Here is a 12188-nt window from a genome sequence, read left to right as displayed (position 1 = left end):
TCAAGGTTTCCTTTGAAAATAAACAGAGTGAAATAAACATTGTAATGTTTAATAATAAATAAATTTCAGGAGTCTTCGTTTCCCCCTCACAGGAAAAGTAAATCCTACTCAGTGTGAAGCCATAACTATGGTGGCAGCGCAGGTGATGGGAAATCATGTTGCTGTTACAGTAGGAGGTAGCAGCGGTCATTTTGAATTGAATGTCTTTAAGCCTATGATTGTAAGTTTGTTAAAGTTATCATAACATAACGAAATGGCATAATCTAAGTATGTTATAAAGACTAAGGAATTGTAATAATACTGGGTAGATGAATTTGTGGGAGTCATCACCTATACATAAGCTCATTTCAATTTTTGGTCCTAAATTAGATTTCAGATGTTACGGTGCACACATACACACAACAAACATGTTCACCAAAATTTTTTAAATTTTTCTAAGCAAGTTTATGGAGCCCGTTTGTGGCTTAAAGATGCGCTTGAAAATGCAGATAATGTGAGAAGCTGACAGTACACAATTTCCATCTTTTAGAATTAAAATAATTATTTTTAAGTATAAGCTTATGGAGGATTTAGTGGAATCTTCTTCCCTATAGCTGTATGCCTGTATGCCATTGTTTTTTAAAAACTTGTGAACAAAAAATAAATAAAAGCAAATCTGAAAATATTGTGGGCTTTTTGGTCCTGTTGTTTTATCATATTAACCATCTTTGATGTCCTATTGCAGCTGTGGTAAAACTGTTATTAGACAATCAATGTAGCAGTCAGTCCGAACACATTTTTGTCAAATTATTAATTATTTTTTATTTATTTAGATTAGAAATGTGCTACACTCTGCACAACTCCTAGGAGATGCCTGTGTCTCTTTCACTGAAAATTGTGTGATTGGAATACAAGCCAACACAGAGAGGATAAATAAGTTAATGAACGAGTCACTGATGTTGGTGACTGCCCTTAATCCCTACATTGGTAAGTATCTAATAAGTGTTTTGAATACACGTGCTAAAAACATAGGCATTTGAAAAATAAGCTTGCACATATTTTCAGAGACATAGAATAATACATTCTTAAGTCTGATTTTATAAATGGTTGAAGAGTTACTAGACAAGTAGAAAATAGAAGGGTAGTGTGCAAAATGGCAAGATTAAGAGGACATAAAGATATTGTGTCTCAGAAAGTGTTAAGAATGCCTCTGTGGCATCTTTATACTTTCAATTTGGCATGCAAATAAGGGAGAAAGAGATTTTATCAAGCTTATTTACTATAATTATTTATATGCTGCTTTCAGGATAACAGTTCTCCCAGGGTATCTGTAAGAATATAAAGAAGTGTAATTAAAAATAAAATTAACAATATTGAAAACTGTAATATAGTTGCAGCATTCTTCTCACAGGCAGCTGCTGGTAATTGCTGGGCAGTGGGGAGAGAAGGAATAATAGAAACATAGAGTTCAGAGGTCATCTAGTCCAACAACTTGTGCAGGAAGAATGTAGGTTTCCTTCCTTCCTTCCTTCCTTCCTTCCTTCCTTCCTTCCTTCCTTCCTTCCTTCCTTCCTTCCGTCCTTCCGTCCTTCCGTCCTTCCGTCCTGTATTGCTCAACTGAGAATTTTATTTTTATTTCTTATGGCTCTCTTTTGGGTGCGTATATATGTGCATGTGTGCCTTGAAAACTGCTGCATTTAACTATTACATGTGAAAACTACCAGCAAAAACAGATTTTTATTAGGCAACAGCATACTATTTGGGTTCAACTAACTTTTTTTGTGCACTGATAATCTAAAATTAATATCCAGTTTTGCTAATGTAAAGGTTTCTGGTCATGTTTATTTCTAATTTTGATCTCTGTATTGAAGAGATGCAATAAAGAAAAGAAACATACATAGTTAATATTTATCACATCAGGACTAGGTTACAGTTTTAGATTAAGTATGGAAGTGGTTTACAGTCATGCCAGTTGGGTTCTGTTTGTTACAGAAGTAGTATTAGGTTTCACCAAAGACTCTTGTAAAGGTTGCTAAGAAGAAGAAACAAGCAACATTATTGCTCCCCATTTTTGGAAATGCAAAATCCAGCTGTTAAAAGTCAAGTTTGTTTTGATTTTTAATGAAGTGTAATATCCCTTGATAGGTGGAAAACAAAAGAGTTGACTCAATCTTGTATCAAGGAAACTGGTGGTAACAAAAAATTGTTCTAGATAAAAAGAGCTATTAGGTGTCAAATTAAGTAAAAGAAAATTTCTGGATTTGTAACTATTTTATCTGATGAAAAGGTAATGGATAATCAGAAAATCAGAAGCTATTTTTATAAAATGTTATAACTTCAATTGGCCTTCACAGTATGACCACCAACATGCCATTCAAGGCTGATATAACCTTTGAGTCAAAAAAAGTAATTGACCACTGACTTAAGACTATCAACATTAGATTTAGTTTCCAGTGGAAGTAGCCCACTTAAATTATTGGTCTTCAGTATGCAATATTGATACATCCTGCAACTTTCACTATCCTGAGTTCAGTTCATTGGTTGCTACTTGTATGAGTAGTATCCATTTGTCTGCACTGAGCTTTTTTGATAGTATGATTTCTAGTTGGTTGCCATGGGGTGACTTGTCACTTAAGTTGTTTCTTAGTGGTCCAAAATACAGAATAAATCTTATGCATTTTTTTTCTTTTTATTAGGCTATGACAAAGCAGCCAAGATTGCCAAAACTGCACATAAAGAAGGGATGACATTAAAAGAAACTGCTACCAAACTTGGATTTCTTACAGCAGAACAATTTGATCAGTGGGTAAAGCCAGAAAATATGTTGGGTCCTAAGTGATGTTAGTATATGTGATAAAACAGAAAAAATAAATTATATAAACAATTTTGTTGTCCAAAACTTGTTCATGATTTTGCTTATATTCATAAAACTGACAACGCTAAAAATGAATACGCAACTATAAGAAAAAAAGTGCAAGTATTTGTACCAGATGATGCTGTTCGGAAAAGGTCCATGGCTAACTTTCTATCATTTTCATATAGGTAGATAGTTTTATGTTTGTTTTTAAAAGGACATGGTTGCAAAGTCTTTTACTATATTTTGTAGATAATTTAGTTTTTGCTTTTAAGATTAATCAAAAACAGTGATAAAATGTTCAATAAAATAAATATTTTCTTAAGTAATAGCAATCCATTATTTTGGTATGGTTTATATTAATCTACTATGATAATCTATTAGTTAAGATAAACTAAGCCATATGTTGTAATTTTTGTTCAAGTCATGTGAAGTAGCTGTATTCTTTAAAATATGTATGTATGTACAATACTGTGCAAAGGTTTTAGGCAGCTGTGAAAAATTGCTGTAAAGTAAGAATGCTTTCAAAAATATATATTGTAATTGTTTGTTTATCAATTTACAAAATTCAAAGTGAGCGAACAGAAGAGAAATCCAAATCAAATCAATATTTGGCGTGACCACCCTTTGCTTTCAAAACAGCATCAATTTTTCTAGGTACACTTGCACACAGTTTTTGAAGGAACTTGACAGGTAGGTTGTTCCAAACATCTTGGAGAATTAACCACAAATCTCCTGTGGATGTAGGCTGCCTCAAATCCTTCTGTCTCTTCATGTAATCCCAGACAAACTCGATGATGTTGAAATCAGGGCTCTGTGGGGGCCAAACCATCACTTCCAGGACTCCTTCTTGTTCTTTACGCTGAAGACAGTTCCTGATGACATTGGCTGTATGTTTGGGGCCGTTGTCCTGCTGCAGAATAAATTTGGGGCCAATCACACGCCTCCCTGATGGTATGGCATGATGGATAAGCATCTGCCTGTATTTCTCAGCATTGAGGACACCTTTTTTTTTTTTTTTAATCCGCACTCAATCGTTACAAATTCTGCGGTGACTGCCTGGATGAGTCCCTGCAGTTTTCAAGGCAAGGTGTTTCGGAAGCGGTTTGCCATTGCCTCCTTCCTAGACCAGAGCCCAGCTGGCGAGTGCAGGAGGCGGGGTTTCCGTTGCTTTGCGCCTTTTTCAGGCATGCGCGGCTTCCGCATTACTGGCAACTGCTCCCGTCTTCCGTGCAAGCACCGCCAGCATTTTTCTTCCCACCGGGGTGAGAGTACCCATTTATCTACTTGTAAGTTTTCAAGCTGCTGGGTTGGCAGGAGCTGGGGAGGAAGCAGGAGCTTGCTCTGCTGCACGGAGCTGGGCTCGAACCACTGAAGTGTCGACCATTTCTGGGCAGCAACTTTCAGCGTCATTAAGCTGCTGTGCCACCACATCCCCTTGAGGACACCATTGATCCTGACCAAATCTCCAACTCCATTTGCAGAAAAGCAGCCCCAAACTTGCAAGGAACCTCCACCATGCTTCACTGTTGCCTACAGACACTCATTCTTGTACCACTCTCCAGCCCTTCAGCAAACAAACTGCTTCCTGCTACAGTCAAATATTTCCAATTTTGACTCATCAGTCCAGAGCACCTGCTGCCATTTCTCTGCACCCCAGTTCCTATGTTTTTGTGCATAGTTGAGTCGCTTAGCCTTGTTTCACATTGGAGATATGGCTTTTTGGGAGTAATTCTTCCATGAAGACCACTTCTACCCAGACTTCTCCAGACAGTAGATGGGTATACCTGGGTCCCACTGGTTTCCGCCAGTTCTGTGCTGATGGCACTGCTGGACGTCTTCCAATGTCAAAGGGAAGTAAGCATGATATGTCTTCCATCTGCTGCATTGTTTCCTTGGCTGCCCACTGCATCTACAGTGCTCAACGTTGCCCATTTCTTTGTGCTGCTTCAAAACAGCTTGAACAGCACATCTTGAAACCCCAGTCTGCTTTGAAATTTTTGCCTGGGAGAGACCTTGCTGATGCAGTAGAACTACCTTGCGTTATGTTGCTGTGCTCAGTCTTGCCATGGTATACGACCTGTGACATGAAACTGTCTTCCACAACCTCACCTTAGTAGCAGAGTTTGGCTGTACCTCACCCAGTTTTACGCCTCCTACATAGCTGTTTCTGTTTCAGTTAATGACTGTGTTTCAACCTACATATGTGTTAGAACCTGCATCACCCAACTGTTGTTGTTTTCCATTGTATTGCATTCGTTGGGAGTTGGATTGATTTGTTTCTGCCACTTGTAAATAAGGAGGGGGGGTGGCTGTTAATGGTTGTAAGGGGAGTCGGGAAGCAGCTTAACCATATATGGGCAATTTAGACTGGCTTGATTGCCGGCCAGGCAGCTGGGGCCCAAAGAACCAGGAAGAAGCTCGAGGAGGAAGGAGAGAGGTCAACAACAGGTGAAGAGGAGTCACAATGCCAGGCAATAAGGGGAGGGGGGATAAATAGAGGGAGGTTTACCCAAGGCGTTAGTTTTAGCAATGTTCTGTTTACAAGCTACATGTACCTCTTAATAAAGAAGTATTTATCTGACCCAAGCCTGGTTGTGTGAGAATGCTTCAGAACTGAGAGTTGGACATCGTGACTTGACAATATGAAATTGATGATCACTAGCACCTGCTTGGTATAATTGGTTCATCATACACCTGACTCTAATCCTACAAGATCCCTGACTTTTTGCAAGTGTACAAAGTATACAAGTGTAAGAATTGATGCTGGTTTGAAGCCAAAGGATAGTCACACCAAATATTGATTTGATTTAGATTTCTCTTCTGTTCACTCACTTTGCATTTTGTAAATTGATAAACATAAACAATTACAATATATATTTTTGAAAGCATTCTTACTTTACAGCATTTTTTCATACCTGCCTAAAACTTTTGTACAGCACTGTATGTATGTATTAGTAAGACTTATATGCTGCTTCCATCATATGACTGTATGCAGTTTACACAATCCAGTCCAGTTCAATACAATACAATGCAAACATAACCAAATATAAGTATATATAATCAAATCAATACATCTGTAAACATCTAAACAATCCAGTCACAACACTGCAGTTTTCTCTCCCTTACTAGCAAAAAATCTTCATAATTAAAATCCTCTGCTCCTTCAATCCCCAAAGGCTCCCCTAAACACAACTAGTATACCAGGTGGAGCAGACCAAAGCCTCTCTTGGCCATTCCATCTGCTCTTGTAGTAGAAGCCATGAGTTCAAGAGCCCTATAGTAAAATATAGCATAACCATTAACAGTTACAGCTTGTAGTATGGTGGAGTTTACAAAACTTAGCAATTTTTAGGGCAATAGAATTGTCTTTGCTATCTAATAGTAGCATAAGTAAAATAAGTCAGAACACCTTGGGCATTTAAAGAGGAATGTGGAGATCAACTGCAAACCAAAGTCTTTGTAGAACTGGCAATATAACAAAACATGGATTGTAATTTCTATTGCATCTGCACCCAGGGGCACCATCATTCACCAAAGGGGATTTTCCTATATTTCCCTTCCAGCACTGTTGTGGAGAAAGCATTAAAAAAGCCAAGGATAAAACTCTTCTGAATTTTGAAACAGTTATCTTGTCCAGATAACAGGCCGATTTGTATTTTGTAAATTGGTTGTTAATAAATACATCACTGGGACAAGCTGTATAATCCAACTGACTTTCTACATTTAGAATCCTTTGTTTCAAAATTGAATTGGCTTGTTCTAACCCCATTGGCAAAAGAGTGCACCAAGAAAAGCCACGGAAGTGTGATTTCCTGGAAATGGCTTTTTCCCAGATGATGTTGAATCAGGAGTAGATTGTATGCACACAGCATCAAAACACTGGCCTTTCTATAACTGATTTCCTTTGCTCTTGTCATCAGGGTTGTAATCTCCCCTAAACACCAAACAGCACTATCAGCATGGTTTCCTTGGGTAGAGAACAGCTTACGGTATGTGTGGGAGAAGCTTTTGTCTTAACTGGCTCGTACTCTTTGTTGGACAACTTAGCAAAATAAATAAATAAATGAAGCTACTGGTTCACAAAGCCTCTCCTTCAGGACAATCTGAGATCCCTTGCTTCTAGTCTCCTGAGGAGGGGATTGTTTGACATCTTTTAGAGCCCCTGTAATATTCTAATAGCATTTTGCTAGCATTTTATTTCTGCCTCTTGCTAAATACTGAATTGTGCAGCAAACCCCATGTCACTCCAACCTCCCAGCTGCAGCATGGTTTTCCATGGCCAGAGTTGGGTACGGCTGTGGCTGATAGGGGAATGATGGGAGATGATGGAGCCTCTTGTCATACGTGATCTAAGCACTTTTAATTATGCCTGGGGAAAATGACGAATGATAGGCTCCTCTGCAATATGCTTCCTGCCTAACAGTACAGTTTGAACTAAGTCACAATCTTTCAGATGGATGGATGGACGGTAGATAAAAAGTTCATTCAAGTTTTGGGCTCTGCTCCTAGCTCTCACTGGCATAATAAGGACAAGGAATTTTCAAACCTTTCATCATCCTAGCCAGCCCTTCTCAAATCACTCACGCTCATTGCAACCTCCTCCTTAGCTCCTTTCTCATATAATCTTAAGTAGCAGTTCGCATGCATTAGTTCTTCACAGTTATGTCTGAAAGCATATAATCCCATACCTGTGTGGCGAGAATTTCACTCTGGGAGAATAGACCTAATGAATCTTCCAGATGGGTTGCTTCACTGGCATAGGACATAGTTTCTTCACCTTCCAAAAACAAAAATGTTTCACAGAGAATAAGAGAGAGAGCAAACAATTCTTGGGTAGAGTTGGAAGTGGAAAGCTTATTGAAAGAGCAACAAGATGGGGAAGTTAAGAAACTGCAGAACTCCAGCTTTTCTGCAGCATCTGAACTTAGACCATGCAGATGGATAAGCAGTGAAACATCCTGTGACAGAGCAGTTATTTAGGTACTGAGGTTACTCAATGTTAGGCAAGCAAGGAATAAATAAAGAAAAGAAAAATATCTGAGAAGGAAATTGAGCAAAACCCCCAAAGTAGTAAAGTTCCTCTATGCTATGTTTACATAGCATCTATATCTTTGTTTATGAGTGACTTCAACCTATATGGGTTTGATTTTATTAACGTCATTTCAAGTCTGACCTAGAAAGACTGATTCAGCAGAGACTCAGCCAATTCTTCCCATATTTAACATGGGTTGATTCACACATTGTGCTAAGCCAGGAATGGCAAATCTATGACATGCATGTCAGTGACACGCTACAATGTTTTGGGTGACACACCAGCATTCACCAACACCCAACAACAATTCTCCCTGTTTGAGTTACCAAAGAAACTGCATTTGTTTTACTTGTATTTCATTTTTGTAATTATTTGATGTTTCTTTATATAATACATAGCACCACACATGATTGGACTGTATTTTTTTAAAATACATAAATATGTAAAGAATTGTTTCTCTTTTGTTCGGGGTCGGGGGTGGGGTGACATGCCAGCAAGTCCAGTTAGGCATTTTCCAAATGTTTTACACACCGAGTCCAAAAGGTTTGCCATCACTGTGCTAACATTATGTATCTTTGGCTTAGTATGTGAACAGCTACTGCTGTTGTTGCTTTTTAAATTTTTCTAACCTAGCCAGCATAGCACTAAGGTTTGGTCATGACCCTGCTGCTATTGGGTTGCATTTGGATGGGATGATTTAGCAGGGAGGTTAGAATGCTGGGGCAAAGTAATAGTTACTAAACATGTAACTCAGAATTGAAAAGTTAGCTGCATGTCTAGAAAAATTACTATTAAATTCTTTACTAGAAGGAAGTCAAAGTTGAATTGTTGAGAGTTGGACAGCATATAAATTTATTAAATAAATAAATGATGGTTGGAGTTCATTTGCACACTTTTGCATCCTATTGATACTGAGCTTATAAAGCCTGAGGCAGTAATGATTTTCTTTTTAGCTGTACTGTAAAGTTTTTTTGTTACTGAAGCAACAATAAAGCTACAGCCCTTTTTCAATAGTCATAAAACAGTCACACAGGCTGTTGTTTTTTGCTAGGCTTATGTCTGTGAACCTGATGCTGGAAAGTAAAGGCTTATTCTGAATTCTCATTTTCTATGACTGGAACACCTGAAATATTTCAAGTTCCAGCAGAACACATCCAACTGAGAGTGTTCCAATGAAATATTTCAATGAGGTTGTTTTCTTCTGATCTTGAAGCAAAGCACATTTCCCATTTTGTATATATCTGTACTAAAAACAGTTAACTTCTGAAATGCAGAATGCAAACATGCATTAAAAGCGGATTCTTCCTGGGCATTCAAAAATGATAAAAGCACACAGCCAAATGAAATACTTCAATGGACAGACACATTTTAATTCAGGGATTCTCAAACTAATGGCCCAAGGTGGCATAAGCAACTTTGAGATTGGGAACTCACTTTAAAAAAAAAAGGCTTCAGGTAATCAAGCTTGGATGTTTGAGTATTACTAAGCTTACAAATTCCAGCTGTCTCCTTTTCTTAACAGAAGCATAAGAGTTCTATGAACCACCAAAAATATTGTAAATTGTTGTTGTTGTTTAGTCGTTAAGTCGTGTCCGACTCTTCGTGACCCCATGAACCATATTGCGCCAGGCCTTCCTGTCCTTCACTGCCTCCCTGAGTTTGCTCAGTTTCATGCTCATTGCTTCAGTGATGCTATCTAACCATCTCATCCTCTGCCGTCCTCTTCTCCTTTTGCCTTCAATCTTTCCCAGCATCAGGGTCTTCTCCAAAGAGATCTCTCTTCGCATTAGGTGACCAAAATATCTGAGCTTGAGCTTCATTATCGATCCTTCCAATGAGCAATCAGGGTTGATTTCCTTTAAGATTGACTGGTTTGACCTCCTAGCAGTCCAGGGGACTCTCAAGAGTCTTCTCCAGCACCACAGTTCAAAGGCATCAATTCTTCGGCGCTTGGCCTTTTTTATGGTCCAGCTCTCACAGCCATACATTACTACTGGAAAAACCATAGCTTTGACTATGCGGATCTTTGTCGGCAAGGTGACGTCTCTGCTTTTTAATATGCTATCTAGGCTTGCCATAGCTTTCCTCCCAAGGAGCAAGCGTCTTTTAATTTCATGGCTGCTGTCTCCGTCTGCGGTGATCTTGGAGCCCAAATAAATGAAGTCTGTTACTGCTTCCATTTCTACCCCTTCTATTTGCCAGGAATTGATGGGTCCAGATGTTTTTGTCATAGAACATTATTTTTAAATTTTAATTCTTTCACAAAATGTTCATAAAATCTATCATGTACTCCTACTCCAAGCCCAATTTCTTACTTTTTTTCTGGACAAGTTGGGGAAAATTTTTCACATCTTATCTTCTCTAAAGACCAGCTCAAAACTAGAGGACTTCATCAAAGTGGTTTATACATTCAGAGAACTCAAAGACAAACATTTCCTTCACTTATGCTATTGATCTGTTTGCATCTACTCCAAAGTGAGCACATGTTTAGCCAAAGGCATTTGGATTATGGGTATCTGAGATACCTGCCAATACAGTTGGTGCAGCCAGCCCAATAGCTTAAGGCAGTACTTAAAAATAAATTCATTTTAGCACAAAGAATATGCGCAGGGATTACAAATCCTTAAAAGAGAGGTTATTTCCAGTACTCTAAAAGAATCAGTTGAGGGAAAATGTTTTTGGCTTTTCTAGTAATCTTGATTACACTTCTGAATCTGGACAACTACTCCCCCATCTCTAACCTTTTCTTCCCAGTTCAAGAAAGAGAGAGAATGGTAGCTTCTCAACTCAAAGTGATTTCGGAAGACACCAATTTAAATTTAAATCTGCTGCCGCCTAGTGTCAGAGTTCAGACAGGAAAGATCCTTGCCTACTTTGGTAGATTATTCACACAGGGAATCATAGCATTGGATAGAACTTCTATTTATGAATTTCTAAATTACTTCAGTCTAGGCTACTGCAAGTGGGGTACAAAAGCAACAGCCACAGCCAATATAATAGCAACATTACACAACAATAAAGCTACACTATATAATTACAGTAAAATTGTAATTAATATGATATTCCTGGCCCTGGAGATGCTTGCTGAGGCTGAGTTTGTGGTCACAGTGGCTCCAATCCTCCTTGATGGTAAGGCCACTGCATGTCTTATAGCACTCCAGGCTTTTTCTCTCTCTCTCTCTCACACACAGGTACACACTGTAGAGTTGCCCTTGCCAATAGGAGAGGAATGAATGAGTCATTAAGGGAGGGAACTCAGAGAAATGATTACACAGTCCAGAGAAGAGGGAAGCATGTGAAAGAAACTCAAAATAGCACCACCCTGATTTTGTTTAGCATAAGAGGCTGTTAGAAGGAAATCTTATCAGGTTCGTTTCTGAGCCGGGAATGAAACACACAGGCAGTTGCTTGAAACAGAGGTGAAGTTTATTTCTGAGAGCAAACACACAAAGTCAGCTGTTGGGGCAGTCGCGCCTTTGGTTTCCCTGCAAGCCCTTTATACAGAAAAGCTTTGCCTTTGCTCTTTGGAAGGGCACAAAAATGTGCCCACCCTCTAGGTGTAAGGTTTACCCCATTTGTCTCAGAGAAACTCTTGTGACGTGTGTTCAGCAAAGCAGTTTACTCAAGCGTAATGTAAGTAAGTACAGACAAAGCCAGGGTTGGCTTGGCATAGCTTACATGGTATTTTATAGCTTCCCCATTCCCGAGCTTTACCTGTTGCTTAGTTACAGATTACCCACAGTAATCCCCCCTCACCCAAATGGCAGATTCAGTCCGGTGCTTTTGTCTTTCTGATTGCCGTCTATGAGTTGTGCTGTTGTTGCCTTTGTTGGGTTTGCCTGTTTGTGCGCAAAGCCGGGAGTTCTTGAAGATTGCTCATTGATTGCTTCGCTTCCAAGCCTCTGCGATTTCCTTTGCAGCGCGCTCAGGGAAGCCGCGCTGATACAAAGTATCCGCTTGCGGTTTTGGTTAAGCACCGCCACCTGTCCTTAATCAGCTCGTGGTTTCACTTCCCCTTTTTCTCTGCTTGTGCCTGGGTGGTGAAATTGACTAGGCGAAGCTGAGCGGTGAATCTGACATACCGCCTCCCTGAAGAGAGACCCCCTCTCTCTAATTGGGCTTACCGGGGTACTGCCCCCCCATCTGCCATAACTGTGTGGCCTTTCCTAGTGCTTTGGGGCTCTAGCCTTACCATGGCCGGGTCAATTACTGGCCGGAAGGGTCCCTGAAGATTCTCCTTCTCTCCCCTCATCGTTGCACATGTTGAGCAGCTGGCCACGTGTTCCCTCGTATCCCTCCAGAGGGACGGCCACCAGAACT

At 39.4% G+C, this 12188-nt stretch overlaps 1 protein-coding gene across 2 annotated transcripts in view; it reads left to right on the top strand.

Annotated features, from left to right (window-relative positions):
* FH (fumarate hydratase) overlaps positions 1 to 3156 on the top strand; it is a 37986-nt gene extending 34830 nt beyond the window's left edge. For both annotated transcript variants that reach the window (XM_088150335.1, XM_088149821.1), the window contains 3 exons: positions 93 to 220; positions 813 to 966; positions 2676 to 3156. In XM_088150335.1, coding sequence (XP_088006461.1) covers positions 93 to 220; positions 813 to 966; positions 2676 to 2818 — 425 coding nt within the window. In that variant the 3' untranslated portion in view covers positions 2819 to 3156. The remainder of the gene's footprint in view (positions 1 to 92; positions 221 to 812; positions 967 to 2675) is intronic.
* Positions 3157 to 12188: the final 9032 nt, after the last annotated feature.

This window comes from Python bivittatus, unplaced genomic scaffold (genome assembly GCF_059951505.1).
Source record: "Python bivittatus isolate LINGU-HERP-01145 unplaced genomic scaffold, Pbiv_v1 ctg000000_np1212, whole genome shotgun sequence".
Taxonomy (NCBI): Eukaryota; Metazoa; Chordata; class Lepidosauria; order Squamata; family Pythonidae; genus Python; species Python bivittatus.
The sequence above is the reverse complement of the archived record's forward strand: the minus strand, read 5'-3'. Positions and strand labels throughout refer to the sequence as shown.